We start from the raw sequence: 27,691 nt of genomic DNA, 5'->3' as shown, positions 1-27,691 counted from the left end.
TGATATAATAAGTGTTTCCACATGCAGAAAAACAGAAATAATACGCAAAATAGATCACATTCACAAGCGTTTGGTATGAAATTAAATGCACTAAACTTTAGCTAAAACCGCATAAAAGTACGTTCACCAGTCACGATCGCAACGCTTCAGGTGACAACACATTGCCCAGAAATTGCAAGAGAAATGTTTGTAAAGAGTTAAACCATTGGTTGACTATATTGCACTTGTTGGAAGCAGCTTTCTGTGGTGCTCGACCACTTGATAGAGGAGCTGGCGCTGTTGTTCATTTTTTGTAAGGACTTCATTGAAGTCAGTCAGCTAATTTGACTGCCCAGTGCCCGCTCTGCACAATCATTGACGGCTTTGAGATGACGCCAAACTTTGCATGCTTCTTTATAATCGTCACAATCACGCCATGTGTCGACAGAAGCAGTGACTCGAAAAGGTTAAGTGAACGCTGTGTTACAAACTGTGCCAAAGAGAGACGTTGAAACTTGACAATTTTGTTTGGGGCAACACGACCAACATCTTCGGGAAATGGGTCTTTCTCAAGAGCATTAACGATTGCCTTCTTTTCATCATCTGTGTTATTATCACTGAATAAAGGCAGTGCAGCAAGATCCTCACTGATGTACCACAAGCGCAACCTCAACTTTTTTCTGCCACTTGAGAAATTGCATTGTCAACCTCTTTATAATTCTCTGTGAGTGGTAACATTGCTAGGTCATTTGTTGGGGCAGATATTGATGTAGGTGCTGCAAACCAAAAAGTGGCATAGTAATTAGTAGTTAATATTACTTCATCTGCAACTGTACTGCACGCAAGTGGCAGTGTAATCTTATTGACCTTCATCTCGTAGTAGAGACGGCGAAGAACCACACCCCATACAGGCAGTTGACATGGCCCTCAAGAGAGTCAACAAATGGACACCCACTCTCTAGTGTTGACTCTCTTGAGGGGCTATGTCAGCTGCCTGTATGGGACGTGTGGTTCTTCACCACCTCTACTACAAGATGAAGATCAATAAGGTTACACTGCCACTTGCTTGCAGTACAGTTCTTGTGAGTGAAAGCTATTATGGCTACCACTGCAAAGACTCACCTTGTTACCAAACTAAAACGCATCCATCAAGAGCATATAAGAGAATCAAAGCACAAAAAGAGGCGAAATTCAGCTTCCCAGCTGACCTCAGAAGCTGACTTCACCCTGAGCTTAAGTGCATTATTTGATATTGCACATGCTAACTGGGAATGCCGCACAACAATACCAGAAGACTGCCAGTTTTTGATAGACCAATGTGGTGCATGACAGATACTGATGACAACAGAGGACCCAATGCATCGGCAAGCTGCTGCAAAGTATAGAAAGCACAAAGATGATGAACAAAGACGCAACAGAAATCGCATTGATTCAGTACCATCAAGTGCTGCTGCTTTCTCATCTAAAAATGATCAGCAGATGATGAAGATTCTTCCAGTGACCCACTGTTAGCACCGTAAATCCAAATAACACCAAAACAAAAGAAAACCCAGTAGGAGCAGCCATTACCAAAACGCTGCATTATCGATAATCCACTGTTTAATGAAGCACTGATCAGAACTATAACATCAAGTCGTCAAGCAATGATGATTGTCACTCTTGCTGTTGCTGCAGCTGGAATTGATATAAATGAATTGACAATGTCACATTCCTTTGTCATGAATGCTCAAAACACCTCACGTGAAAGCCTGGCAGCTGCAGTGCGGCAAAAATTTAAACCAACAGTTCCACTTGTTGCTCATTTTCATGGTAAACATTTGACTAATGTCAATGGCACAAAGTGCGACTCTTTGGCCATTGTAGTTTCTGGTACGCATGTTGAGATACTGCTTGGCATTCCGAAGCTGCCTGTTGGAACGGGATCACTAATGGGCCAAAAAGTAGTGGAATTCATACACGAGTTGTAGCAGAGCATTTAGCTGCACTTTGTTTTGACACGACATCAAGCAATACGAGAATCCACACTGGAGCTATCACTGTTGTGCACTGTGCAGCAGGCATTTAATCGAAGGCTGCTATTTCTTGCATGCCATGATCTCAAAGTCGTCAATGATTGTGCAGAGCGGGCACTGGGCAGTCAAATTAGCTACTGACTTCAATGAAGTCCTTACGGAAAATGAACAACAGCGCCAGCTCCTCTATCAGGTAGTCGAGCACCACAGAAAGCTGCTTCCAACAAGTGCAAGTAAAAGCCAACAGCTCCATTAAATAAAATCAATGGCTTGACTCTTTACAAACATTTCTCTTGCTTTTTCTGGGCAATGTGTTGTCACCTGAAGTGTTGCGATCGTGACTGGTGAACGTACTTTTATGCGGTTTTAGCTAAAGTTTAGTGCATTTAATTTCATACCAAACGCTTGTTAATGTGATCTATTATGTGCATTATTTCTGTTTTTCTGCATGTGGAAACACTTATTATATCATAAATTCAGAGTAAAACAATGGTTAAAACAAAAATGCTGCAACTGCAATGTACTGTGGATAAGTCAAAAAAGAATTACCTCAAATATTCAAGGAATTTTGACGAATTATGCCGAAGAAAGCAAATTTAGAGGTCGGTGGGAAAGCACTTCCTCTTGTCGGATTCACTTCAAATTTCCACAGTGTCATTTTTTCATGAATCCTCCTCAAATGAGAGGGTGTGCAAACAAAAATAAAAAATTTCAATTTTTTTTGGCCACCCTACTGTTGAGGTGTCGCTTATTGCAGGCTACATCTTTAACGTAAAATTTCTATAATCATTTTTTTATTTCTCTTAGATGTAGCTTATAATTATATCTGAAGAGGACACTACCGGTATGTCATGTCGAAAATTTGGATTTAGTAGTTTTTTCATGTTTTTTTTTGTGTGTTTAATGTTAAATCCATTAACGTTAGCCTACTGGGTGTTTTATGTATCTGTTACAAAGCCAAGCTCTCTACCAAGGCTCAAACATAACATCTTGTTAAAACATAATCAAGTTAATCATCTGATTCCGAAATTCATTTTGAAGTAAAATAAGCGTGAACTCTGTCAAATAGTTTTTAAAAAACAAAAAAAAAAAAACACCCGGGCTTTTTGCCTGGGTTTTTCTCAAACCTGCTTTTGCTACACTATGCCCCTCCCCCCCAGGACAGGAGAATAACTTACTCTTATGATTTAATTTAGGGTGCTTTTAGCAGAATATTTTTGCACGTAAAGTATTAAATTACAACTTTGGGCTCCTAATTTCCTCGAAAGGCACTCGATTACCTTTCTGGGCCCTTTTGCTAGATTACGGGCCCTCCAAGACTAAAGAATAACAACTTTTATGCTTGAAATCAGTTGTTTAAAATGGTTTTAATCAAACACTTTTGCGCGTAAACTGGGTTAGCACAATTTTGGGCCCCCCAACAAACACAGGCCTGGGCCCTTAAGGGTACGCCGTACCCTCCGTACCCCCTTCTCATAGGCCCTGATACTATCCAAGCTTTACTGAGTTAGTTAAAGTATAAAGTTACCTGACTCAATCCGTCCTAATAGTGTTTGGATTTTTCAAGACTCATATGACCAAAATGTGATCACAGTTGTGACATTTGTATGAAACAATCTACACTTACCTTACCATTTTTCATCAAAAAAGTATAAAAATACACAGTTTTAAAATTAGTCTAGCCAATTATAAATTTGCCTTCTAATTTTACAATACACTTTCCTGGCTTAGGCCAACACTTAAATTGCAGTTATTGCTTTTAATGAGCGTTACTATCATGGAAAGCTACGTAGTCTCTCTTGCCTACCATACACTGTTGGTTGTCAATGCATGCTGATCTGGTGAGGCTGTTTGCAAGTCGGCAGCAATGGCGAGTGGTTAGCGCGTTGGGCTCACAGTCGAAAGCCTGCATGTTCGACTCCAGCCACCCGCACTTGCTGTTGTTTCTCTAGGCAAGAAACTTTACGATAATTGCCTCTACCCAGTGATCGATTTCGAGTAATGGGTAGTACCAAATTTAAGTCATAAGTAAAGTAGACAACCGGAAACAGACATTGCCGTCGGCTGCAGCGTGGGTCAGGTGTACGTTGGAAGGCGTACACCGATACATAGCGCTCAAGTCCGCTTTCCCGCAATGCAGGATAAAGATAAACAAACAAACAAACAAACAGTGCAGTAGCCAACACTTGTCGGCTTTTTGCATTTGGCCCAGTGAGGTAAGTACCTTTTGGCCCTCTTCAGAGACCACATATTAAGCAATTAAGAGAGCACTGATTTCTCTTTGTTTGGTGTATTCGGTGCCCAGTCAACCTACTACCGTACCGTCTGATGACAACCAGAAACAAAAAAAATCGAAAATAAACTTTGACGTTGGTTCTCAAAATCAAGAAAATAATTACTATTTATAATATAAAGGAATAGACGGAAATGCGGATAAAATTTTAGGGGTAATTTAAAACGGAAAAAAACTTACATTAATTGTCACGAACCAACACAGCTAATAAAGAAGAAAATCCCCACTGGTTGACCATAAAATAATTTTAGCTTGGAAATAATTGTAACAAATCGAACCTGTAGTTTATTCTGTATTTTCCCCGTTATTTCAGGAAAACCTTCGCCCGGGACTTTCGCGAGTGCTGTAGCCTATTCTACCACACAATCACATATTGGTCGTTCGTTAATTCTTGGTCGCTGGTTTAAGTCTTCACAGGGGCGCCGGAAGCGGGGGGCAGGGGGGGCGGCCGCCCCCCTGCCCTCAATTTTTCTGCAGATGGAGGGGCAGGGGGGGCAATGGTGCCCTTTCAAATTCATGTAAGCTACTGCACATTTTGCAATATAACAATTTCTGCTATTCGCTTTTAGCCTAATTATAATCATTCATTTTTGCCTCAAAATAATATTTACAGCACAAAATTTTGCAACACAGTAGGCTACAGGCCTTAAAACTCGTTTTTTTTTTCGGCAGCCGTCGTGGCCTACCGGGTGCTCCTTCTCGGCGGCCAAATCTGCGTGCTTGGAGACCAAAATACAAAATAACGATAGCACAAGTAAATAGAATTAAACTTGAAACAATGCAAAAATGATCACTTAGCGTTGTTGAAGTCTGGGCCTGGGCGACGTCCTACAATAGAATCGTTGCACCACGCAATAACTGCTTTATCGGGATTGTAACCCAGTAGGCTACTGCGGGACTATCTAACGACACTCGCACGAGTGTCTCCAATGTGGCTGATTTTAAGGAAGTTCGCCACTCCCCTAGAATTCTCTTTAGCAACGAAATATAACGTTCGACATATGTTGACGATGACGGCAAGGTAATAAAATAAGTATTTCAATGATGTGAAGGACATTACTAAAAGAAGCATAATTTTTGCAAAATAGCCTATGATCAAAAAATGTTTTCCCCTCGGATGTCAACTAACCTAGTTCTCCTTCCTAACTAACCTAGTTCTGCTTTTTAATGTCCGACAACATCGAATCGACATAAAAACGACAATATTGCCAGCCGACGTAAATTAGCACTTCGGATTAAGACTTTGTTAAAATAAACGTCGGGAATTACAAACAAGACTTACAGCGCTGGTGATCGCAGATGGATATATTCCATCAGACCATCAATAACAAATATTGATGGTCTGATGGAACAGTAGCGAACAGAACAGTAGCTAACCCAACAGTAGCGATTATGACGCGCTGACCTAATTCTGCGTCACTCTTTGATACTACATAAGTACATATTTTCGACAGTTAATCCACGATCATTCTATTGCGAAATTAAATAATTGGCTAGAAGAGACCGGCGGCCAAACTTGGCCGATTGAGGAGGTAGCACCGGCGGTCATTCAAGCACTATTTAGCGGCCATGGCCGCAGGCTGCTTTAAGGCTTGACAGTAGGTTACATCATTATAACATAGCATGATGCCTTTCTTTATATACCGGACACTTGTAGGCTATCATTACTCAATACATAGTGAGCTGATAGATTAGCATTGTCGCTATATCTTATCTTACAATTTGAAAAAAAATTGGCCTTTTAGTAAACAAAAGTGCCCTTTTTTCGTAATCTTGCCCCCCCCCCCAGTCAAAAATCGTTCCGGCGCCCCTGAGTCTTCATCTTCGGCTTACTCAGTCTGAGAATGGAGATTCAAACCAATAGAAGTTGTTTCTCAATCTCAGTTGCGAACACTTATTATTCACTGAAAGTGTCCCTGCCTCTGCACCAGGAACTCGATGCACACCTGCGTGTACTAATGTGGAGTTAGATTTACTGATATGGGGTGGTGGCTGACCTGATGACTGCTTATGGTCTTTCGCTGACATCCTGATTGCGCCAACCAACAGTTGTACAATGCATTGTTTTGACAATTATATTTACTCTGCTTGTTTGATAAAATGTGGCGCTGTTGAAGCAAAATAAACTGACTATTCTGGTTTTGTTAATACTGCAAAAATCCATGAAAGTCAAAATGAAATCTATGTATTGTCTCTGGCAATAGGCTTTTACTTTTTCAGTGAAATTTGTTTCGCTCTTGGTTCACTTTGTAGTCTATAAGCTAACGGCCCATTGCCAAGGTTACATCACAAACATATTGCATTTGCAAGCTCTCTGACAGGACACATGAAATAATAACCTACGAAAATAGATTGTAGGCCTAAGCAGTGGCGGATTTCCAGAAGATTAGCTTCCGGAACGTTATTTTTTTACTTTCTAAATGCGCTAGGTGCCGTACAAGAAATTAAGAATTATTTCCTTGTAAGACTTTGAAACAACACACTTGATGTAGGCTACGTATTTAAAACGTTACTGAAGTAAGTATCATAGTCTATAGATGATATAACGTTGTTCAATGCAAATATTCGTATTTTAGTGAAACCATTACCCACAATTTTTCAAGACATTCATCGCATTCAAAACCATAAGACCTTTGACGACTTCGGGTCTCAACTTTTTCAGTGGAGGACCGACCATTCATATAAAGAGTAAACTTGAAACAGTTACAATGTGTAGAGAAGCACGGTCAGATGTCAGTAGCCTATATGAGGTTCATTTGAGAAAATCCGCGCTCACACTCGCTCGATGAAGTTAGATAGAATTTTAGTGACATCAGATTTTGAAGACTCTGAGATCTTTTTTCGCAGCTACATATTCACGATAATCACGAAGTCCTCTCACAGCTTCGCGTTCATCATAAGCGGAATCTCTTTGCCACTCGAATGATTTCGTTTTCTCCGTGTGTCCTCTGGCCAAGTAGTTGGATCAAGTAACTTATTTTGCATGCGTTAATTAATGACGAGTCTGTTGAATTCAACAATCGATCTTGGATGGAATTTCCTAAGTGATGATAGAAGATGTCGGGATTGATTGGCGGGCAATTTGCAATTGATACCACGACTGCTCAGACATACAAGGCTACTATGAATAGGGCAAGGCATACTAAGAGTGGTGCCAAGCAGCGGGAAACAGTAATAAAATTAGAACAATACAGGAAAAACTAATTGTGACGTAGTAAGGTGGCTCAATAAAATATCGAAGTGTAAACGTCAAGGTGTGGCGCTAGGACAGTCAAGGTTGCACAATAACGGATCAAATGAATGATACAAATTACAAATACCATCTTAACGCTACTCTGAACAGGGCAAAGCATAATAAGAGCATAAAATATTTGAGCTTCCGGAACGCCGTTCAGGACAAGTCAACTTTTTGATGGAGCTTCCGGAGCGGCGTTCCGGACCGTTTCGGCTGAAATCCAGCCCTGATTGTAAGTAATAATAAATAAGTTAGCATCATACATACAAATAAAAATGGTTGAACATCAAAAAACTTTTAGAAAAACCAATAAATAAACCAAACAAAAACCAAACAATAAAATAGCGGATTTTGGGAAGAAAAGCCTGCTACAAAAAATAGAAGTACGGTACTAAATTTGAAACACGGAACACCTAACCAAGTTTCTGAATGTCAAAATAATAGCCTACACTCAGCTGATTAGGCTAAGAAGTTTAATCAAGAACTGAAGTAGCTGGCTATAAGCTACTGACTTTTGAAAAGTAGCCTATTGCACTTCAACAAAATATTTTATACCATATGATATTTCGACTTTGTTTACTTTATCATCTTTCTGTAATATTTAAATCTTGATACCTATAGGCCTACCATCATCTTAGTAAAATTTAGCTATGAAGACAAATATGAGTAAGTCTACCCATTTACAAAGTGGCTGCATAAGACAGGTTTATGTAATCCAAGTTCCGATAGCTCACTCGATTAGAGCGTGGCTTCGTGAACGAAGAAGCTTCAAGATGATGGTTCGACTCTCGGGGTGTGTGCTTGAGCAACGCACGTTAAGGACTGCTCTTCATTCAGCGGCATTTAATGGATTGAATACCTCCCCGCCAACAAGACTTCAACAATCGGAAACTTCACTCTGTCAATCTCGGTGACCAAGCCTGCGTCAGTGATTCAAAGCCTCTACAAGTAGGCTATGCGAAACTGCCAGGATTAGGTTCTGCAAGAAGCTTTCCCAGTCCGAAGATAAAGATTCAATCATCAATCAATCAAGTTGGCGATACCAAAAACACGTTGCTATATCATCATGCTTCTTATGCTCTTACATGTGCAGGAAATTGTTTTTAAAAAACAAAGCTTTATTAACTATTTTATCTTGGTTATGAGCTGCCACATTGTGGATTTAGTCTATTCTGCAATTTACAGGCTACTTTACCGTTGCTGCGAACACTTTGTTTCTGATTAAAATCTGTAAATAGTCCTTGTTTTCATACTTCGTTAGTTTCCATAATCACCTAATTACAATATGTGTGTGTGTATTAGTTTGTTCTTGTGATGTTGTTGTTTGGTTCAGTCGTGTTCTCATTGCTTCAACAATTGGAGCTCTAGTTGTTTCAGGAACGAGGAGGCGACTGATTCTTGACTAATTCATCTACTTGTTTAAAGTCTCAGGTTTGGTGGCCGTGCTTAACTATATTTATTGATGCATATGGGCTACCGTGCCGTAGAATTAGATCTTTTCTTGCACGTCTTCAGGTTTTGCCACCTTTTCCTTTTGTTGGTTTTATTACTGTAGGCTATTTCTTTTTCACAATATCATTTCTTCCGCATTCCAACAAAGAAAAATAAATTGTAGGCTGAATTAAATTGAAAAAAAAAAAACTTAACAGTACCAGTTCAGAAGTAAAAACAAACTGCATGAACTTATAGGCTATTTAGGCCACCGATCCTTGGAAAGGTCAGTAGGCTAAGTTTTATCGTATTCACATCGACCAGAAAAGTCGGCCAGGCCGATTGATTTATTAGCCTATCTTAACTTAAGCCACTTATTTCATAGCCTAGCCAACGTCCTGGTCTAGTGACATCTGACCCAATAGGCCCAGGGCCGGATTTAGCTGATGGGGAGCCCGGAGCACTTTTAAATCGGGGGGCCCCGCGCAAAAAAAATTTTGTCGGCGCGAAAAACTACCTCTACATCCACAGTAGCATTAATCCAGCACTGTAGCCTACAGCATTTTGCAGAAACTTCAAAGGCTGAAAAAAAAACACAAAGTCACATTTTTTCCACGTCGGGAGGCGGGGAGGCCCTTTAAAAGGGGGGCTCGGTGTACCTGCACCCTCTGCTCCCTCCTAATTCCGGGCCTGAAAGGCCTATCAAAACTGGCTAGGATGTCCACACCTGATTTCTGCTAGGCCTAGGCTAGGTGTTTGAGTTAATTGAACAATAGCGTGGACAAAGGGGGTTTAGACTTTAAAGGTTACTTTTGGACCTGGAAGCGGGAAGATTTTAGAAGCACGTAACCTTTCCAAATGGCCCGGGAACCTGAAGAAATTAACGTGTTGCCTAATTTTTGGTTATAGCGTGTTTTCTTAGAAAGTTTTGATTTTGGGATCGAGGATCTCATTGGTACCGGGCCCAAATAATCCTCTCAACGGCCCTGGAGTTGAGTGATGGGTATGCATCAAATTAAAAAATGCAGCTGGTGTGAGTAGGCTGCTGTAGCCCAGCAGGCCTATCTTTGAAACGTGTTGCTAGTTCGGCATCTGATCTCTATAAAACACATCTCGATCTTTTCGGGTTTACTTTTTAAAAGAATCAAATAGGCCAGTAAATGTTTGTAGCCTACCATAAGCTAAATGTTTTGTGCTTTTACAAAGTGGACGCTAAGATGGATCTATTATAGGTTACTGATAGACAATTTGAGTCGCTGTTTAACAATATAAACCACTGGCCGATAGATTATACATGCTCGATTTCATAGCAGCTCTTAGTCATTCGAATTCAGCAAACCTACAGATTAGGCTACGATGTACATTTTGTTTAATTGTTATATTACAGTAGCGTGGCAATTTCCTTTGAAATAGGCTACCATAAAACGATCGTTTCATTCAATGATTGTTGATTGGCCTATTGTTTTAGTATGTCAGTCGTATAGCCTATTCTATCAACCATGCGCAGTGATCAATCTACGTAGGCTACTGTATGTGTAGCCTAATCTTCAGAAAGAAACCCGTTATGACACAGTTCAGGTTATAAGCAGGGCCGTTGACAGGATATCTCGGGCCCGGTACCAATTTATTTTCGGGCCCCCTTCATCGACAAAGTTATGAATAAAGGTTGTGTACAAACTTTTATTGATGTCGTTTAAGCATGGTCATTTAACAAACCTTGAGCAATCTTAAAATTTCTTGAACCGCAAAACTTACTATCTCTATCTAGCGGTTGCTTTTTTGAACTTTTATTTGTCACATGGCGCTAGAGTATTACTTCCCGATTCCATTGATGTTTCACTTGTCACTCTGGGCTCACCAGAAGAGAATTTATAGCACTGCAGACAGTCAGAAAGTTTTCAATATGATTTAGGAAAGGTGTTTGGGCCTAGGTCAAACATTTGCTGATTGCTGCAATCGGAAAAGCGGTTTTGATCTAATTTTTAGTGCAGAAATAGAGATAGTAATTTTCTTACCTGTGCCATTTCAGTTTTTGAGTTCGAACAAATATTAACCTGTTTATTTTGAAATTCGTGTTTCGGGTAGCCTAATATTCGTGGTTAGGGAAACCATTATATTAGACTAAATTCTTATTTTACTGTTTAGTGGCAGAAGTGGCTATTTTACCACCAGAAAGCTGAAGTGGGCCCGGTACTTTACCATCTGACGGCTGAAGGGGCTGTTTTAACCTCTGATGGAAATTCCTTTAGATTTAATTATATTAAGATCTTGATAATGTTTGAAGTCGCGGGGAATTTTTTAAATCCGGGCCCCTTAAATATTCCGGGCCCGGGTCTAAAAGTACCACCTAAACCCCCCTGTCAACGCCCCTGGTTATAAGCTTACAGTAGCCTAGTTAAAGGCAGAAATCTATAATCTAAGTAGGATAACTTATGTGCTTGAATAATTTATATTTCAGTTTAGCACGCTATTTGTTTTTATGGAACGGTTTTATTAATGCGTGCCAGCAGTATGCTATGTTGCATGACATTATATTTAATTGTAATAAAACTGTTAGAGTAATATTCAAAATCAAGTTCTTAAAACTTGATTTCCAACCGTTTGTTTATCTGGGTGATGAATGTATTCGTTTTGAAACGACAGTAAAGTACTTGGGCATTGTGATTAACAACATGCTGTCTGATGATGAAGACATGAAAAGACAGCTCTGGTCACTTTACTGCTCTGGCAATATGCTGAGAGCAAGATTCTCCAGGTGTTCTACCACTGTCAAAAACGTACTATTTCGATCCTACTGTATGCCAATGTATGGTTCTCAGCTGTGGTGTAAATATTTTTCTTACAATCAATCGTCTACGTGTAGCGTATAATAACAGCTATAGAATTATATTTCATCTTCCGAGACGTATAAGTATAAGCTCTGTGATGGTAACTAACAAAATTACGACGTTTCATGCTCTCCTTCGTAAAAGTATATATCAATTTACTGATCGCTGCTTTAACACATCGAATACGTGGATTCAGCATTTGATGAATTCCGAGTGTTATTATTATCAATCTGCTTTCTTCCAGCATCGTGATCGTGCTCTCCAGCCTGAAACTTGTGGTTAATATTTGCGTAGTACCGATAGCTGCTACTCGTTCTCTGTGTGGTGTTGTATTTCGTTTTCTTTGTGTGTTTGTATTAGAGATATTAGACTTAGTGTCTAGGTATCCCTGGTTTGTATCCTATGGACCAATTTATTCTACTTGTGTCTGAAACAAAAACCAAATAAATAAATAAATATTAAACATTATTTTTGATTTTCCTTGAAATAAAATGATGTTTTTCTTGTGAAAATCAGTTTGAAAAAAAAAAAGAAATTCTTCAAAGAAAAATTTAATTATTGATTTACTGAGAATTTGCGAATATTTTTGCTTTCAATCGTTGTAAGCTTGAATACTTCAATAATCATTTCCTGTACAGACTTCGCACCAGACAACCAACTTTTGATGTGAGGGCACTTTCCGAAATTCTTGTTTGTTTCGAAAGCTTAATGAAACAAAATTGCTAGAAGTTTGAATAGAAATTCTTCACAACTCGTTTCGAAGCTAAGCAAGCAACGGTCCTGGCTGTAGCCTAATAGCCTACTGATGGCTTATTACATGTAGACAGGTTTGGAAATTGCAGTTTGCTTGATTAGGCTACAGGCTTATTTTTTTTTATTGGAATGGTAATCATCAGTGATAACACACGGTTTATTTTTTTACTGTGTCATTTTTGGGCATGCTATGGTCAAAAAGCAAGCAAATCCGCTCCAAATATTGACGGATACAAACTAGAAGCAAAAGTAACATCTGCAGGTTCACACAACGTATCTGATGAGGATGAGCATGCCAAATTTATGCCTCAGTATCTCCGTTGTGACGCTTGCAAGGCCATTGCATCAAGATATACGGCAGTATTGCAGGTAGGTGGGGGCTAAGTAGGCTAGTGGCTAGCCTAGGCTGCTCTACGTCCATACTCCCTTGTAGCTTCCATCTTTTCTTAGTCCTCTTCTGTGTTACAGTGTTAGCATGCACTGTTTTCGCTGTGATGGTTAGAAATAAAAACAAACTGAACAAACAACATCAATGCCAAATTTGTGTTTTATTTTTTTCTCAGAAAGAAAGCAATAAGACGAAATCTATTCGAGCTGGCAAAATGAAAATTAGTGAAGCAAGACTGATTGAAATATTCGAAGAAATTTGTGGCGATAAACATTGGACGGATGACTATGGATTGAAAGACATAGATGGTGTGAAGCATCTACATTACCCTGAGAGTGAATTTTACCAAACACCAGGCGTTACTCGGATTAAAGGACGTTGGCCTAAAAGGTTTTAATACTTTAGTCTTTAAACTATCATTTTTATCCTTTTTCTAGTTAGAGTGGTCCAATAGGCCTAGCCTACTTCTGCAGGCTGCAAATAGCCTAGCCTAACACGTTTTTTCAATTAGGCCCACATATGATTAGTTTGTAATCATTAAACACAGTAGGCCTGGTGATATTCCACAACTCCAGCAGTTAGGCTAGCTAAGACATTTCAAATACTATATGCCGCTCTTGAAGGGTTTGGCAATTGCAGGAATGTTTATATTAGCCTTCATTTTTCCAGTTTGGAAGTTTAGAAAGCAAAGACGTAACCTCGGGGAGCATGGGGAAAATTATATCTTGCCAAACAAAAAATGTTTGTTAGCCTACTATTGCAACATTTTAATACGGTACCACTGTAATTCACATTGATTGACGTTGGCCAGCTTAAAAGTTTTTTCGCCCCTCTAAAATTTTCTTTCCAACTAGGCTACGTCACTGTTAGAGCGGCCAGCACTATGTTGAATTAGGCCATTAAGCCACACTAAACTCTACCTTACATTCTTGCAAAATGGCCTCAAAGGCTAATATTTAACAGGTTCCAACTCTATGTAGGTCTAGTATATATTTGGAGATGAATTCTTTGAGCAAATAAAAACTCAATGATAGATTTATGAATTCAGGTAGCCTACAATACACACGTAAATTTGATCATTTCTATGTGGTCTACCAGACATCAGGTTAACTGCCCATGCTATGATGGTTGAATCAATGTAAATGATGGATTTTTCTATCCTGGATGTCAACCCACCGCTACAACGGCAATTCTTGCTTATGCAGGGTCAAACAAACTTAAAAATTGGTCTGAATTTTTGTTGTTGTTGCATTTCTAGATTTTCGATCATGTGCTACAACTATGTCGATCTTCATGACGAACAAGAAATATATAGCGCTTACCTTGAAGAGCGAAAGAAAGGAATTATAGACCTTCTGTGTATTTCTGACTGCAAATCATCCAAAAAACTGCCTTTAAGTGAACTATGATGTAATCTGGATATATCCCTGACCCCAGACCGGAAATAAGTCCTTTTTTTACATTGATTCGACGTCTGAAAGCTTCAGATCAATGGAAAGGTTGAATTTAACTCTGAGACTGTTACAAAACTTTAATTTTCTGATGAAAACCTCAGGACCGCAAACACACGCCACTCAGTAGCTTTTGTAAAGTAGAAAAAAAAAACTTGGACGTTTGCAATTGTCCAATACGCTTATATTCAAGACCAATCTGGAAAACTTTTCCGTTTTTCGGAACTGGAGCTTGGAATGGACAGAAAATAAAAAGCTAAATTTGTAAAAAAAAAAATTGGCAATTGAGCGTTTGTGAACTTGCAGATTTTAACACGACACAAAGCAGCAAATGCTCTTTGAGATGTATTATAAAACGTAAATGTGGCACAAAAGGCGAATGATAATGCAATACAAAACACATGAAAAATAAGAGGTTGTTCAAGGATTTCGTTGTTGCGTGTAGGCTAGCCTACTGCCATATGAAAATGCAACAAAGAAAAGGCGTAGGCCTATATCGACTGTGACAGTTGCAGATAGCAGTTCTTCATTACAGATTAAAATCAGAAGATGACAAAGTAGCCAGTATTATGTTATAACGTGCACTACACTCGATTCTATGCAAGAGATTTTGAAACTCCTATTGCGACAAACTAGACACGCGCAAAAGCAACCAACTTTGCAAAAAAAAAAAAACAGAAAAAATAAGCAAATATGATTTTGGTCTTGGCGTTAGACCAACCCAGACAGCAAACCAATCGTTTTTTACATTGGTTCAACGTATGCAGACGTTAATTTAATGTAAAAAACGGTTGTTTTGCTGTCTGGGAACGCACTTATTCAAGAAAGCCACTTTAACATGAAGGAATTGAGCTATTGCCATTGAAACCTCGAACCAATCAGAAAATGTTGTAAGAGGCTACCGTCCAATTGTGACACTCAGCCAGAGAGTTGATTCTTGTTTTGAGCTTTATTTGGTAGTTACAGAAGAAAAAAGAGTAGCTTAATGGTAAGGGTGGTAATCGAACCCATGTCGTGGAAATAAATACTTTCTAGCCCTAACGCCCAAGCCAACCAGCTGATAGAGAATCCATCACTTGATTTGCTTTGCATCTTCTTTTTCACGTCACGGAAAACGTGCCTTATGATTGGTTGATTGGTTCGAGGTTTCGGCTGAGTTTTTTCTTGTTAAAGTGGCTACCCTTATTCAAGGACAACTTTTTATTTAGCGGCATCTTGTGGATGAAAATAGTTCAAAGGCTGTTACAACAACCATTTAAAACTTCACTCTGCCAATCTCGATGGAGGGGCCTACGTCAGTGGTTTCAGCTTCTGTAAACATGCGAAACTGCAGGTTTAACCTTTCACTGAGACTTTCTTATTTAAAGCACACAAATTCAATCAATTAAGGACAGCAGTAAGGGTTTCAATTACAAAGTAACCGCACGAAACACCATTTCATTCGGAATAAAATGGAAAATGAATACGATTGGTCTTGTGTCAAAATATGAATAGAAGGTATGCCGACGTCGCAAATATTGAAAGGAATAAGTAATACTGAAAAGTGCTAATCCCTATTGGAAATAGGAATAAAAACAACTAATGTGAGAAGATATCAGGACGATAATGGCACTGTGGTATTCTATGCCTCAGGCTGCTTCGGTTGACGTGGAAGATTGTTCTTATTGTTAGCATTAAAAGTAAAACAGCAAAAAAAAGTCAACGCACAAGCTTGTGTGTGCTACAAACGCGATCTGTGTTATAAAAACGTGAAGTTTGCACTGCGTCGGTAAAATAGAATTGCACAAACTATATTGCAGAAATAAAACAGCATTTGTAACTATAAAACATTGCATGGCCAAAGACAGGTAACATGATGTCATTGCACTAATAAGCCACTTACAGAATGATGCGAACATGGATAAGGATATACTGTACCAAAGTTTCATTTTATTTACAGATTTCATTGTGTTTCAAACATCACCACAAATGGTATATATACATCATCCTATGTGGACCGCTAGCACATACAATTTTCTAATGTAAGTTATCGTTCCACGAGATAATTAAATATCTCAGTTGTCGTACTCGTAGACGACCACTTCATATTGAGGCTACTTTTTAAGGCTTGTGCCTTAAAATGTCAAATTAAATACATCTAAAAACGTGGTTTTGAAAACAAACCGACAATTTTTCATTCGTACTCTACATTGAAATGCAAGAAATATCAATATATATTTCTAAAGCTGGGGTAAGTTTAGAAGGAATTTTTGCAGAATTCAGATCCTGAACTCATTCCTCTTGTGGCTGATATGAATCCATGAACCTGTTATATTCTTCCATTCGGGAAGCATTCAAATCAACTCGTACCTTTTTGTAGATGAGCCTAAAAATTTCATTACATTTTCAATAACGCCAGACTTCGTCAGATATTTCATTCAACAGCGATCAGAACTCATCTTGTCACTAAGCAAAACATTTCAACGTAAAGATCGGATTCTATTTGACACTGTGAATTTGTGACTAATTTAATCTTTTATGCTTTACAATCTTGTTTAGATAAAGGTGAATTTATTTGATAAATGTTAACATCTCGTAAGTGGGCTTCAGAATCTTCGCACGTTTGCAGTGTTGCCCAATCTTAATGACTCAACCAAAACGTTTTCGACTTGCCTGCATCACGTATAAAAAGAAAACACATTAAAATAAAGTAAAACATATTCACCAAAAAAGAAGAAAAAATATGGGTTGAATTCCAGCTCCGAGAAAAAAGATCATTCCTGGGATTGTATTAACTGTCATTGAATATATTCCATTGAACATCAGTGACCCGGCAAGGTTGGCAATTGCGTCTGAACAACCCAGAAAAGCAAAAGCAACGCCTTGCTCTTGTGGTCCTGCTACCTTGGACACTGTGCTTCGAATGACAGTGACACCTATTGTAGCAAAAGCAGCGACTCCGTAACCTTAAAAAACAACAGTTGTTCAATAAGCAGCACATGCTGTTATTTCATTATATAATATTATACCTGCTGAAACCTTTGATGACAATTTTTCATCCTCTCACCACACGCAATGTTAAATAGTTGTGAGGAAATAGCACTGTGTCCAATGAGGGATTGGATTCTGTGCGTTAATGTAACAAAAAGCAACAAATCATATAATAACTCCATTTTATGCTTGAAGCATTTTCAGTGAATCCATGCATGAGCAGCTACTATCTTACCTAAAAACATCATCCATGTCACAGAAGAAAACCCATAAATAATAAGACTAGCAGCTGTCGATATTGCTCCCATTAAAACCAAATACACGTCTGATAAGTGTTCTTTAAAAACTTTGATGGCTATCATTCCGGTAATAAACTGACCAGATATCAATGCTGTGCCATACCTGCAAAAATAGAAAGCTATAACAATCACAAGTCAAGTATATACATTTTCAAACAAAATTACAAATTTTTTAACTCAAAGTATTTGCGATGTATTTCAGGCAGTGATATAATTTTCTCGCCATGATAAATTTGAAAATAATGACTGATATTTTAAATAGTTCAAGTGATACAAAAAATAGCTTGATCCAGCCAATTTGACATAGTCCAACATCACATTATATTCATAACCAAACCTAACTGCAAACAGTAGCACACCGTTTCGGCCTGACAGCCTCATCAAGTCATCAGTGCAGCTGATACACTGGGTAAGACCAAGGAGCTTTATAAACCCCACATGGCGATTTAGCAATTTGTGGCCCCTAAAAAGGCCACAAAATTGGTACTTTCGCCAACCTTGCCAAAGTTTTTGAACTGCAAGCAGTCAGCTTTGCGCAATGCCACAGCAAGGTATCTTCAACAAAGTGCTCAATCAGCGAAAACTAACAGAGTCCAAAGCAAACCTATATATTTACCCAACCAAGGTTGATGACCAGCATAGTGGTGGACTTAGTTCATATACAATTATTGAACTGAAAACCCCAGCAAAAGTGCCAGAAGACAAAAAGTAGCAAAACACCATTCCTAAAATCTTCCAACACTTTCCCCAACTATGAGATAACATCTTCCATATTCCGGTAAAACGTTTGCAGGCAAACAAGATTCTAAACAAAGTGAAAAGATTGCTGTTTGATATGTTACGCAGAAAATGCATCATGTTACTGACATGAGCTATGGAAAAAGCACAGCACGTTTACTGATTATTACATTAACTTCATGCAAAAATGTTTCGTGATAATATACTCCAATACAAGTGTACCGTAGTGTCTACAAACACAGATCTCAATATTTGGAAGTTTGAGAATCAAGATTTCTTATAATTCCATTCTAATATGAATAAACAAACTTATTATAATAATATGATATACTGCATTTTATGCCTTTTATCCATAACACAAGCCAACACACTTTTTATGTCAGCATAGTAAATGTCATTCTAGGGTATATTTTGGGTGCTGAATTAAAAAATCACATCAGATTTTTTGTATCACATCAGGATTTTATGATATCTGAATGCTGTTTTGGTAAAAATGGGTAAAATCGACTCCTGATCTATATTGGTAGACTATGGCGTTTCATGGAATTTGAACTATTTTTTGTCAACAAGGTCTGTGATAATGTCTAAATTCATCACGATAAAGTCTAAAGTCTACACAAGAGATACAAACATAATATTAATGAAAACATTGAGGTATTTCAAGACCTGTTTTATTTTTTTTATTTTTTATTTTATTGAAGTGTGGTAACTTGAACCTAATTCTTCAAAGTTTATCTGCTAACACTAAACGTTCAACGTCATTTTTTTATGAGAGTAGGCTACATTGTTATTTTTTTCGTGTTAAGAAGTAGGTTTGGTAGCTTTGCAAATCCCCAGTACATATTTTAAACCTTTTGGTTCTGCCATCTTTTCCTTTTGTTGGTGCTACAGTTGTGTGTTTGTAATGTTATTCGCTATTATGTTTGCGCCAGCAAAGAAAAATAAAATTGAAGAAATTGAATAGAATAGACACTTAAAAATAGGTTCAATTCTACAGAAAAAAGGAAATTCACATGCACATTTGGGAAACGTTACTCTGGACAAACTTTCGCTTGCATGATTTTTGTGAATGTTGTGAGTGGATTTAGGATTTCCATTGATCTATCGTCTTAGGTTTTCCACACAAGCTTTACATGCAGCATGTGTTGAGCCCATGATTTGTCCTGATTACCCAGGCGAATTTTAAAGTATGTAATATAATTATGCTTGTTTCACAAAACTTGTTATGGTTTGCCTTTGTTTAGGCACAGTAGCCTATAACTGCCACATATGTAACAAAGAACATCAGGGTCATTTTCACACTTTTTTGAAGATGTCATGCTGCTACTTATTTACACCACAAACAGAATTAACACCTTGCTAATATGAAGAAATCTGAATACATGAAAACTCAAATAAGAATGAGTCATAGACAAGTTTCACATAAGCTTAAATCTCCACGTTCAGGAAAAAAGATAAAACCGATGTTATATATCAAAAAGTAGAATGGTACTAAGCATTCAGGCGAAAGTGAATGTAACCCTGCCTGTAAGGGGTGGTTTATGGACAGTTCCCAGAAGGTACATAAGTTGGATGGTCTACCATAGACAGATGGTCCACTAGCCAGATGGTCTAGGTGACTCTTTTGACCAGTGGACCATCTAGCTAGGGGGGCTTCTGACTAGTGTACCTTCTGAAGGTAAGTCGGTCACTCCAATGGTCATGGTGTCATCATACATCTCCAAATGATACAAAATAAAATTATTTCCATGAATATTATATGACAAATTTTAAAACACTATTGGCTCATAAGGTCTTTATAAAACGGTAACAGTAAGAGAAAATTCCGCCAAAAAGCCAATATTATGAGAAAAAATATCATGCAAAAACCTGATGTGATGGGTAAAATCTGATGTGATTTTTGAAATCAGCAGCCTCAATATACCCCAAATCACATCTTACATTGCAGACACAAAATTTTTTATCTTTTTTGTTGGCCAGTGTAATTGAACTTATAAACTATGCTGCTTAGACAAAGTTATATGATAAAACAAAACAGGTCTAATTGACAAGATTTAAATGTAGGCTACTCATAAGCATCAATCAAACCCAGTTAATTGAAAAACAGCAAACCAGTTTAAAAATATAATTTCAAACAAAAGAACGAATATTGTACTTCATGCGTTGGCATAAAGATGGAAAAGGCTCCAAGCTGTAAGACTCTGGGAGAAAAAACATCACATACATGAGTGCAGAAAACATCAGACCAGCTAGCATGTATAAAGGTGCTCCAAAGCCCTGTAACAGAGAGTATGGTAAACTAATAACATACAATACATCCAACTATGATAAAGACAGCAAAAAATGTTACCAATCTTAAAGTCAAAACAACAAATTATGGTTGCATGTAAACAAAGCATAGTGAAACTTTAATTGGTAATCATTCTTGAAATAAATTCCCATTAGCAAATGTTGGTCTCAAATGAATCACAAAAACCTCAGTAACCGCTGTCAGTCATTGCGGAGCCTAATAGCAAGTACCTGCACAATCAATTGCGCTTAAACTACAAAAGACTACGTTTAAACACATATTTTTCAAAAGTGTTTAAGCTGCAGCATATATAGTTCTCTTTGAGATAGACACAAAACCTGATATGAAAAATTGCACAATCAGTATGTAGAAAATGCAAATAATGTTTGGGAAATTGAATGTAATATGCCTTTGAATAGATTTATTTGTGCTGTATTGAGGTTGTTTTCTGCAAACAAATGAGCATGAGCATTTGAGCAAGTATAATAAAACCCCTTTAACATATCCATATATTATCAAACTCTCTAGCAGTATACCTGTGCATCAATCCACACGCCACTTGCTAAGCTGGCAATAACCCCACCTAGTCCAGAACTTGCTTCCCCAATTGCAACACGATATGTTCTGCTACTTTGTGTGGAAACATCACCAAAGTATGAATAGCATGATGAGAGAATTACACCAAAATCTCCACACAGTCCTGACAGCAGTCTTGCGGCAAGCAGGTAATGCACAGGCAGACTTAACTCAACAACAATTATGTAAATAATTGTTAACATAAAAAACCCAAAAAGACTGCAATACAATGGGGGCTTTCTTCCAACAACATCACCCCATGCCCCCATAAGAACTGTCGAAAAGAAACCAGGAATAAAACCTAAAAACATAAATAAAGTTAAATCAAATAAAATGGCTTATTGATACACATTTAATACTTTGTGACAATACGATTTTTTACCCACTAAAGATAAGGTGATAACACCCAAAGCACTTTTATTACTTGACCAAACAATGTTACATACATCCAAAGAGGCAGAAATTGGCCTTAACTAAAATTTTGATTGATAACACTGGTCTACAAAAAAAGAATTTTTTTTTGCTCTATGAACTTTGAAGACTGATTTAGAGTAATTTTGGGGTGCTGAATCCGAATCTGACCTCAGATTTATCCTATCACGTCAGGTTTGTGAAATGTGATAACAACAAATTGCTACTTTCGTCAAAAGTGGAAGATTTGGCGTTGCGTTTACCACCAACATATGCAGTGCTGTAACGAAAGGTTAGTATTAGACAGGCCAAAACAGCCTAAATATGGTTACTGAACAAGCATTGCCATAGGCTTGCTTAAATCTTTGTGGTTTCATGCAAAACATTGACGGGGGGAGGGGGTCAGTTACACTTATAGCCTCCCTTTTAGCTTGTTATTACTGCCTTGTTAATAATGTTGCTTAGAAAACAAATTGGTATCAAAATTATAATTGGTAGGAGTATTTCAGCTACTTATGCACCACATGGCCTGGATTTCTGGATCTTGCACAATGTGTATGTGCAATAAACGCAACGTCAAATCTTCCACTTTTGACAAAAGTAACAATATGCTGTTATCATATCTCACAAACCTGACGTGATAGCATAAATCTGAGGTCATATTCGGATTCAGCACCCCAAAATTACTCTAAATCAGTTTTCAAAGTTCACAGAGCAAAAATCGTGTAGACCAGTGTAATTAATACCAGCAATAACTGACTGTTGCAAACAACATGAGACATTTAATTAAAAATGCTGTTACACCATAACAAGCACAAATCCTTACTGTAATATACTTCCATTGCATTTATAAACATAGCAACATTTTCAATGCTAGCTTGGACCGGAATGGCCCGATTCGGTGAGTCCGATTCGGTGAGTCCGATTCGATGAGTCCGATTCGGTGAGTCCGATCCCTTAACGGGGGATTTTTTCAATTTTTTTTTTTAATTATCGGGTACCGTGGCCTAATTATCATTGCCGTTTTAGGGTTAGGGGTTAGGAGTTAGGGTTAGGGGTTAGAGGTTAGGAACTCATCGAATCAGACTCACCGAATCGGACTCACCGAATAGTAGCAGACCCAGCTTGGACAGTTGGACACCTTGCTGCTGAGCAAGAATAAACTCATTTCATTAGCCTTCGGTGGAACGTTACATGGATTTGAAATGTGTCTTACCTGCAATGTTAAGATAAAGTACCCAATTGCTAGAGGCTGCTGATACCTTTGCTTCGAGATGAATGGTTGCATTAGTGTAGTTTTGCAAGGAACACTCACTTCCATGACTAGAATTCGTTAAATGATATTGGTTGGAAAAATAGTTGTAGATGTACTGTTTGCTGATAGTGCTATACATTACAAAAGTAAATGAACTTATGAAAAAAATTGGCTCCACAGTTATATGACTTAACACTGAGCAACATTTCAAGTATCCCTTTTTTGGCAAAACTGGCATACTGTCAAGGTCTTGCATCTTTATTTTGATTGTCCGTAGTTCATTAAAGGTTTGTCATAAAAGTGTGCATAACCAGACTGACACATTTACAACATATTAGGCTAGTTACCTAGTATGTACCTGTACCCTTAAAAATCAAAATCCTGGAATAATATTATGTTATAGATAGTTCTACAGGAGGCACCTTGCTGTGCATTGCGCAAAGCTCACTGCTTGCAGTTTGAGCACTTTGGCAAGGTTGTTAATACCATTTTTGGAGCTTAGGTTTCACAAATGGGAAAACGTCACACTGAAGTATATATCTCCGTGGCCATACCCAGTGTACTTACTGTACTGAGTAGGCCAGAAGGGCAACACTAAAAGGCGGAAACGCGGAAATAAGCCAGGCGTGAAATGGCGTATTGTCCGCAGAAGTAGCGATTTAATGCCGATGTGGAAAAAGCGGAAATACGATCTTGGCGTCCATATTGTTTAACATAGCGATAACTTCATCATGAAAGAATGAAATGTTGCAACATGGAAAAAGGCGGAAATGCGATTTTTAACAACAACTCACCACCGAACCTACTTTTATGTTGAAATATTATTGAAAAATATTGTTTAGAAGCAATTGTGAGGTCATTAAATACTTTGACTGTTTTAATTCCACAGTTATTGGATTAAATTTCGAAATTTAATGGAATTTATTGAAATAGGAAAAAGGCGGAAAAGCGATTTTTAGCCACAACTCAATACCGAACATTTTCTTATGTTGAAATATCATTGAAAGATATTATTTAGAAGCAATTGTGAGATCATTAAATACTATGACTGTTTTAATTCTAAAGTTATTTCAGCTTATTTCCGCCTTTTAGTGTTGCCCAGGCCGGAAGGCCAAAATGGTGTGCACTGTCTGCAGTAACATACAGTTCATGTGTGTACTAATAATAATAAATAATAAATATATATTTGATGTTGTAAGCACCGAGGTGTTTTTTCATCATTCTGATATACATAACGCATTTGCTGTTAATTAGGTTAACAGCTAGTTTCATAACTAATAATTCTAACCATCAATAACATCTGATAACATATATAAACTTTTAGAAGACATATTAGTGGGAGCAGAAAATGAAAAAAATACGATCATATGTACATGAAAAATACATACACAATAGTACTGTCACTTAATACATAACATCATAAGATGATTTCAAGGTAAATTTCAATGGATCACTGCTCCAGTGCTTGTCAAGCCTTGCCTTGAATGCATTCAAGCTAAGTGCATTTATGACTGTTGGTGGTAAATTATTCCAGGCATTTACTACACGTACTGTGAAAAAGTTGCTTCTCAGCCTTGACATAGTTTGTGGCTTATACAATTTTAAGTTATGGCCCCTTGTATCATAGGTATTTGGATTCATTTGAAACAATACAGTATAATTTACATCATAAAAACCATTTAAATATTTATACACTTGAATAATATCATGGCGAAGACGTCGGAATGCTAGAGTAGGCAAGTTTATTTTTCTAATCTTTCAGAATATGACAAATGCCTTAATCCAGGAACCAATTTGGTTGCACGCCTTTGAACATTTTCTACTACAGTTACAGAGTAGCCTACTTATATGTTAGGAACCAGATTAAATAAATTGTATTCCAAAATTGGACGAATTAATGCATTAAAAAGAGTGACAACTACTGTGGTATCAAAATGAGATATAGAACGTCGAATCAGTCCTACCATACTGGTAGCTCTAGAAACCATTTTTTCTATGTGTTTTCTGAATGATAAGTCCTGATCAATAACTACACCAAGGTCCTTATAGTCACTTACAAATGTCAATTCCTTTCTTGAGTTGTCAGTATAGTCTTGAATCATGGTATATATACTTGAATGTTGGTGGGTCTTTTCCCATTCTTAAAATACAGGACTTTTCTGAGTGGAATTTCAATTTCCATTTTCTGGACCACTCATTCAATGCATCAAGATCATTCTGCAGTTTTAAACAGTCACTTTTGTCCGTTATTTTTTTATATATTTTTGTGTCGTCTGCAAATAACTTAATATTACATTTTACACTTTCGGTCATGTCATTAATATAACATGCAAATAAAGTTGGTCCCAATACACTACGTAATGCAATCCTAATACACTACGTAATGCAGTTAAAAATTATGAAAAAACTCTAGCAGCCAATATATCTTGTAATCCAAAAGGTTTCTGGAACTATGTAAAATCCAAAACAAGGTATCAAGAAGGTGTTGCAGACATTGACACTGCTTATGGAATAGGGTGTAACATTTTTCCAAAAGTATGTCAATAATATGTTCTATAGATGGGAAGTGGTGATACTAAAATGCTCTAAAAAGATTTTTGACAATAAATTAATTTTTGAGGTTCCACACTTAACTTGAAAATATTCATATTTTTAGCTATGAAATGTCGCGCGACCTATTCATACTATCGTTTTTGACAAAGTCTTTGTCATTGTAGAACAGTTGTATATGTGTAAGAGAGTTTTAAGTTTGTCTGGTCATTAAAAATAACTAAGTTGACATTTTCCTAGCTTTCTTGGCCTAAATTTAAAGGCATAAAGAATTTCAAAAACTCTTAATTTAACAACATTTTACTGTAAAATGCAAACGGTGATAATAATCTAAAATAAAACGAATATTAAGGCAGCAGATATGTTTAATTTGCACAAAACAACATGTCCGAGAAAAGTAACCAACAAAAAATCCAGTTGCAATCAAACGACAAATCAAATCTTATTTTATTTCCTTCAACGAAGCTGTCATGCTTGTCGAAGCTCAGCGAAGCTCTCACCTTCTTTTCCTCTAGGCATTTTTTTACACACCCAATTAGCCTTTCATTTGCTATTTGATTGTTTTTGAATGATTTCCAATCACCAGGTGAACCAATTGAAATAGCTGGAGAACATTTACTTGTAATATCAAAGAGCGATTTCATAGGCCTATTTTTCCAAACTAGTTTCTGGGTGTCAATTGATGGAACAGAAATTTTCTTAACATTTTCAACACTAACAGGTGGTTGGTCTAATTTGGTGGTGTTTAGTCAAAACCTTGCTCTCCTGGTAAGACCAGATGCCAAAGTTTAGGGGGTTCAGGTCTGGGGATGAAGGACGCCATTCTTCCTTGGAAATGAAGCACCGCACATAGGCTGAAAGCCAGTAATTGTGTTTTCTTAGCTCCATGTGAAGTGGCAGAATCTTGTTGGAATGGCCAATTCCGTTTTTTGAAGTTTTTCTTTGCCTGGCAAGGCAACAATGAACCCTCACGACTATCATTTTGATAGTTTTCTTGGTTCAATTTCACTCATTGGTCCACAAAAATCAATAGACTCCTTCCTGATTCATTGACTGTGGCCCACACCATCACTGATGCCATCCCTTGTCTCCGAATGACTACCCGGGGTTCAACGTCACCATCTCTTGATCAAACACGATCGTTCTGACTACTAAAATGATGCTGGACATCAAATTTCTTCTCATTGCTGAACACAAGATTTGGCAGCGTGCCTCTTTCTTCAAATTTCTTCTCATTGCTGAACACAAGATTTGGCAGCGTGCCTCTTTCTTCAATGCGCGAGAGCAGAATTTTGGCTCTGAAAAGACGTTTCTCAATGGTATTGGTATTTAGCAACTGTTTCTCCATGTATTTGAATGGGCTCATCTTCAAACCCTTCTTGAGAACTGTGAACATGATTCCATAGGCTACGTTGGCCTCCTTTGCCAGTTTTTGAATTGGATCTCTTGTAACGTTAATTATTGATGACCCTGTACAGTAGTAGTGTATACCATATATTCTAATATGTATATACTATACCCGTCAACCGGGGCAACTTTGTTCAGTTTTCAAGGTTTTCGGTTTCTAATTTCCTCTGAACAAAATTTAAAAAAGTGTTGCCATGCTAAACGTAACATTACAGGTCCCACCTATCTAAGAAAAAATTTTGCGTTCGTCGTCCTAGTGACATAACGGCACAATTTCTAGTTTTCTACTGAACAAAGTTACCCCTATCGTTGGGGCAACTTTGATCACTAACTTGAAACCTCTAGGTGAACAAAGTAACCTGCCTTTTGAGGCAACTTTGTTCGTTGCATCAGAAAATAGAAACCTGTACATTATTTAGAAATGCGTAAGGGACTACTGTGATCACTATAGAATAGTTGGATGATAATTTTAAGGCAATAAAAGGGTTGGGTAGGGGTACTAGCAACTACCATTGTTGCATGTGATATTACATCATTAAAATATCTATTTTACTTGTAACTTTATTTGCAGTTGCTGCCAATCTTTGAGATAATATCTTCTTGGTGATCGAAGAATGGCAAAGAATTGTTGGAAAGATGATGTAGGCCAACCGGTATCTCTGGAGCAACGCGAAGAAGGGAAACAAGAAGCATCACTTTCTTTTTATTTACTTAATGATATTATTGTTGTTTTCAATAAAATCGATATGATGGAATTAAATTAACTTAGAAATAAATAAAAGAAATGCGTAGGCTACGTGCGGAGCGTGACATTCTAACATAGAA

At 37.6% G+C, this 27,691-nt stretch overlaps 2 protein-coding genes across 2 annotated transcripts; one reads left to right on the top strand and one right to left on the bottom strand.

Annotated features, from left to right (window-relative positions):
* The first annotated feature begins 12,537 nt into the window (after positions 1-12,537).
* LOC145784797 (marginal zone B- and B1-cell-specific protein-like) lies at positions 12,538-14,604 on the top strand. The gene is made up of 3 exons (XM_082596644.1): positions 12,538-12,900; positions 13,095-13,309; positions 14,178-14,604. The coding sequence occupies exons 1-3, from the start codon at positions 12,661-12,663 to the stop codon at positions 14,326-14,328; spliced, it is 606 nt and encodes a 201-aa protein (XP_082452770.1). The 5' UTR covers positions 12,538-12,660; the 3' UTR covers positions 14,329-14,604.
* Positions 14,605-14,850: 246 nt separating this feature from the next.
* On the bottom strand, positions 14,851-25,134 carry LOC145784796 (proton-coupled folate transporter-like). Its single transcript, XM_082596643.1, has 7 exons — positions 22,871-25,134; positions 21,204-21,544; positions 20,533-20,654; positions 18,256-18,444; positions 17,576-17,742; positions 17,075-17,315; positions 14,851-16,735 (listed from the first exon to the last, which is right to left on the bottom strand). Exons 1-7 carry the CDS (start codon positions 23,163-23,165, stop codon positions 16,642-16,644), a joined length of 1,449 nt encoding a protein of 482 aa, XP_082452769.1. The 5' UTR covers positions 23,166-25,134; the 3' UTR covers positions 14,851-16,641.
* Positions 25,135-27,691: the final 2,557 nt, after the last annotated feature.

This window comes from Aplidium turbinatum, chromosome 15, assembly GCF_918807975.1.
Source record: "Aplidium turbinatum chromosome 15, kaAplTurb1.1, whole genome shotgun sequence".
Classification (NCBI taxonomy): Eukaryota; Metazoa; Chordata; class Ascidiacea; order Aplousobranchia; family Polyclinidae; genus Aplidium; species Aplidium turbinatum.
Note: the sequence above shows the minus strand (reverse complement) of the source record. Positions and strands in the feature narration are given on the sequence as shown.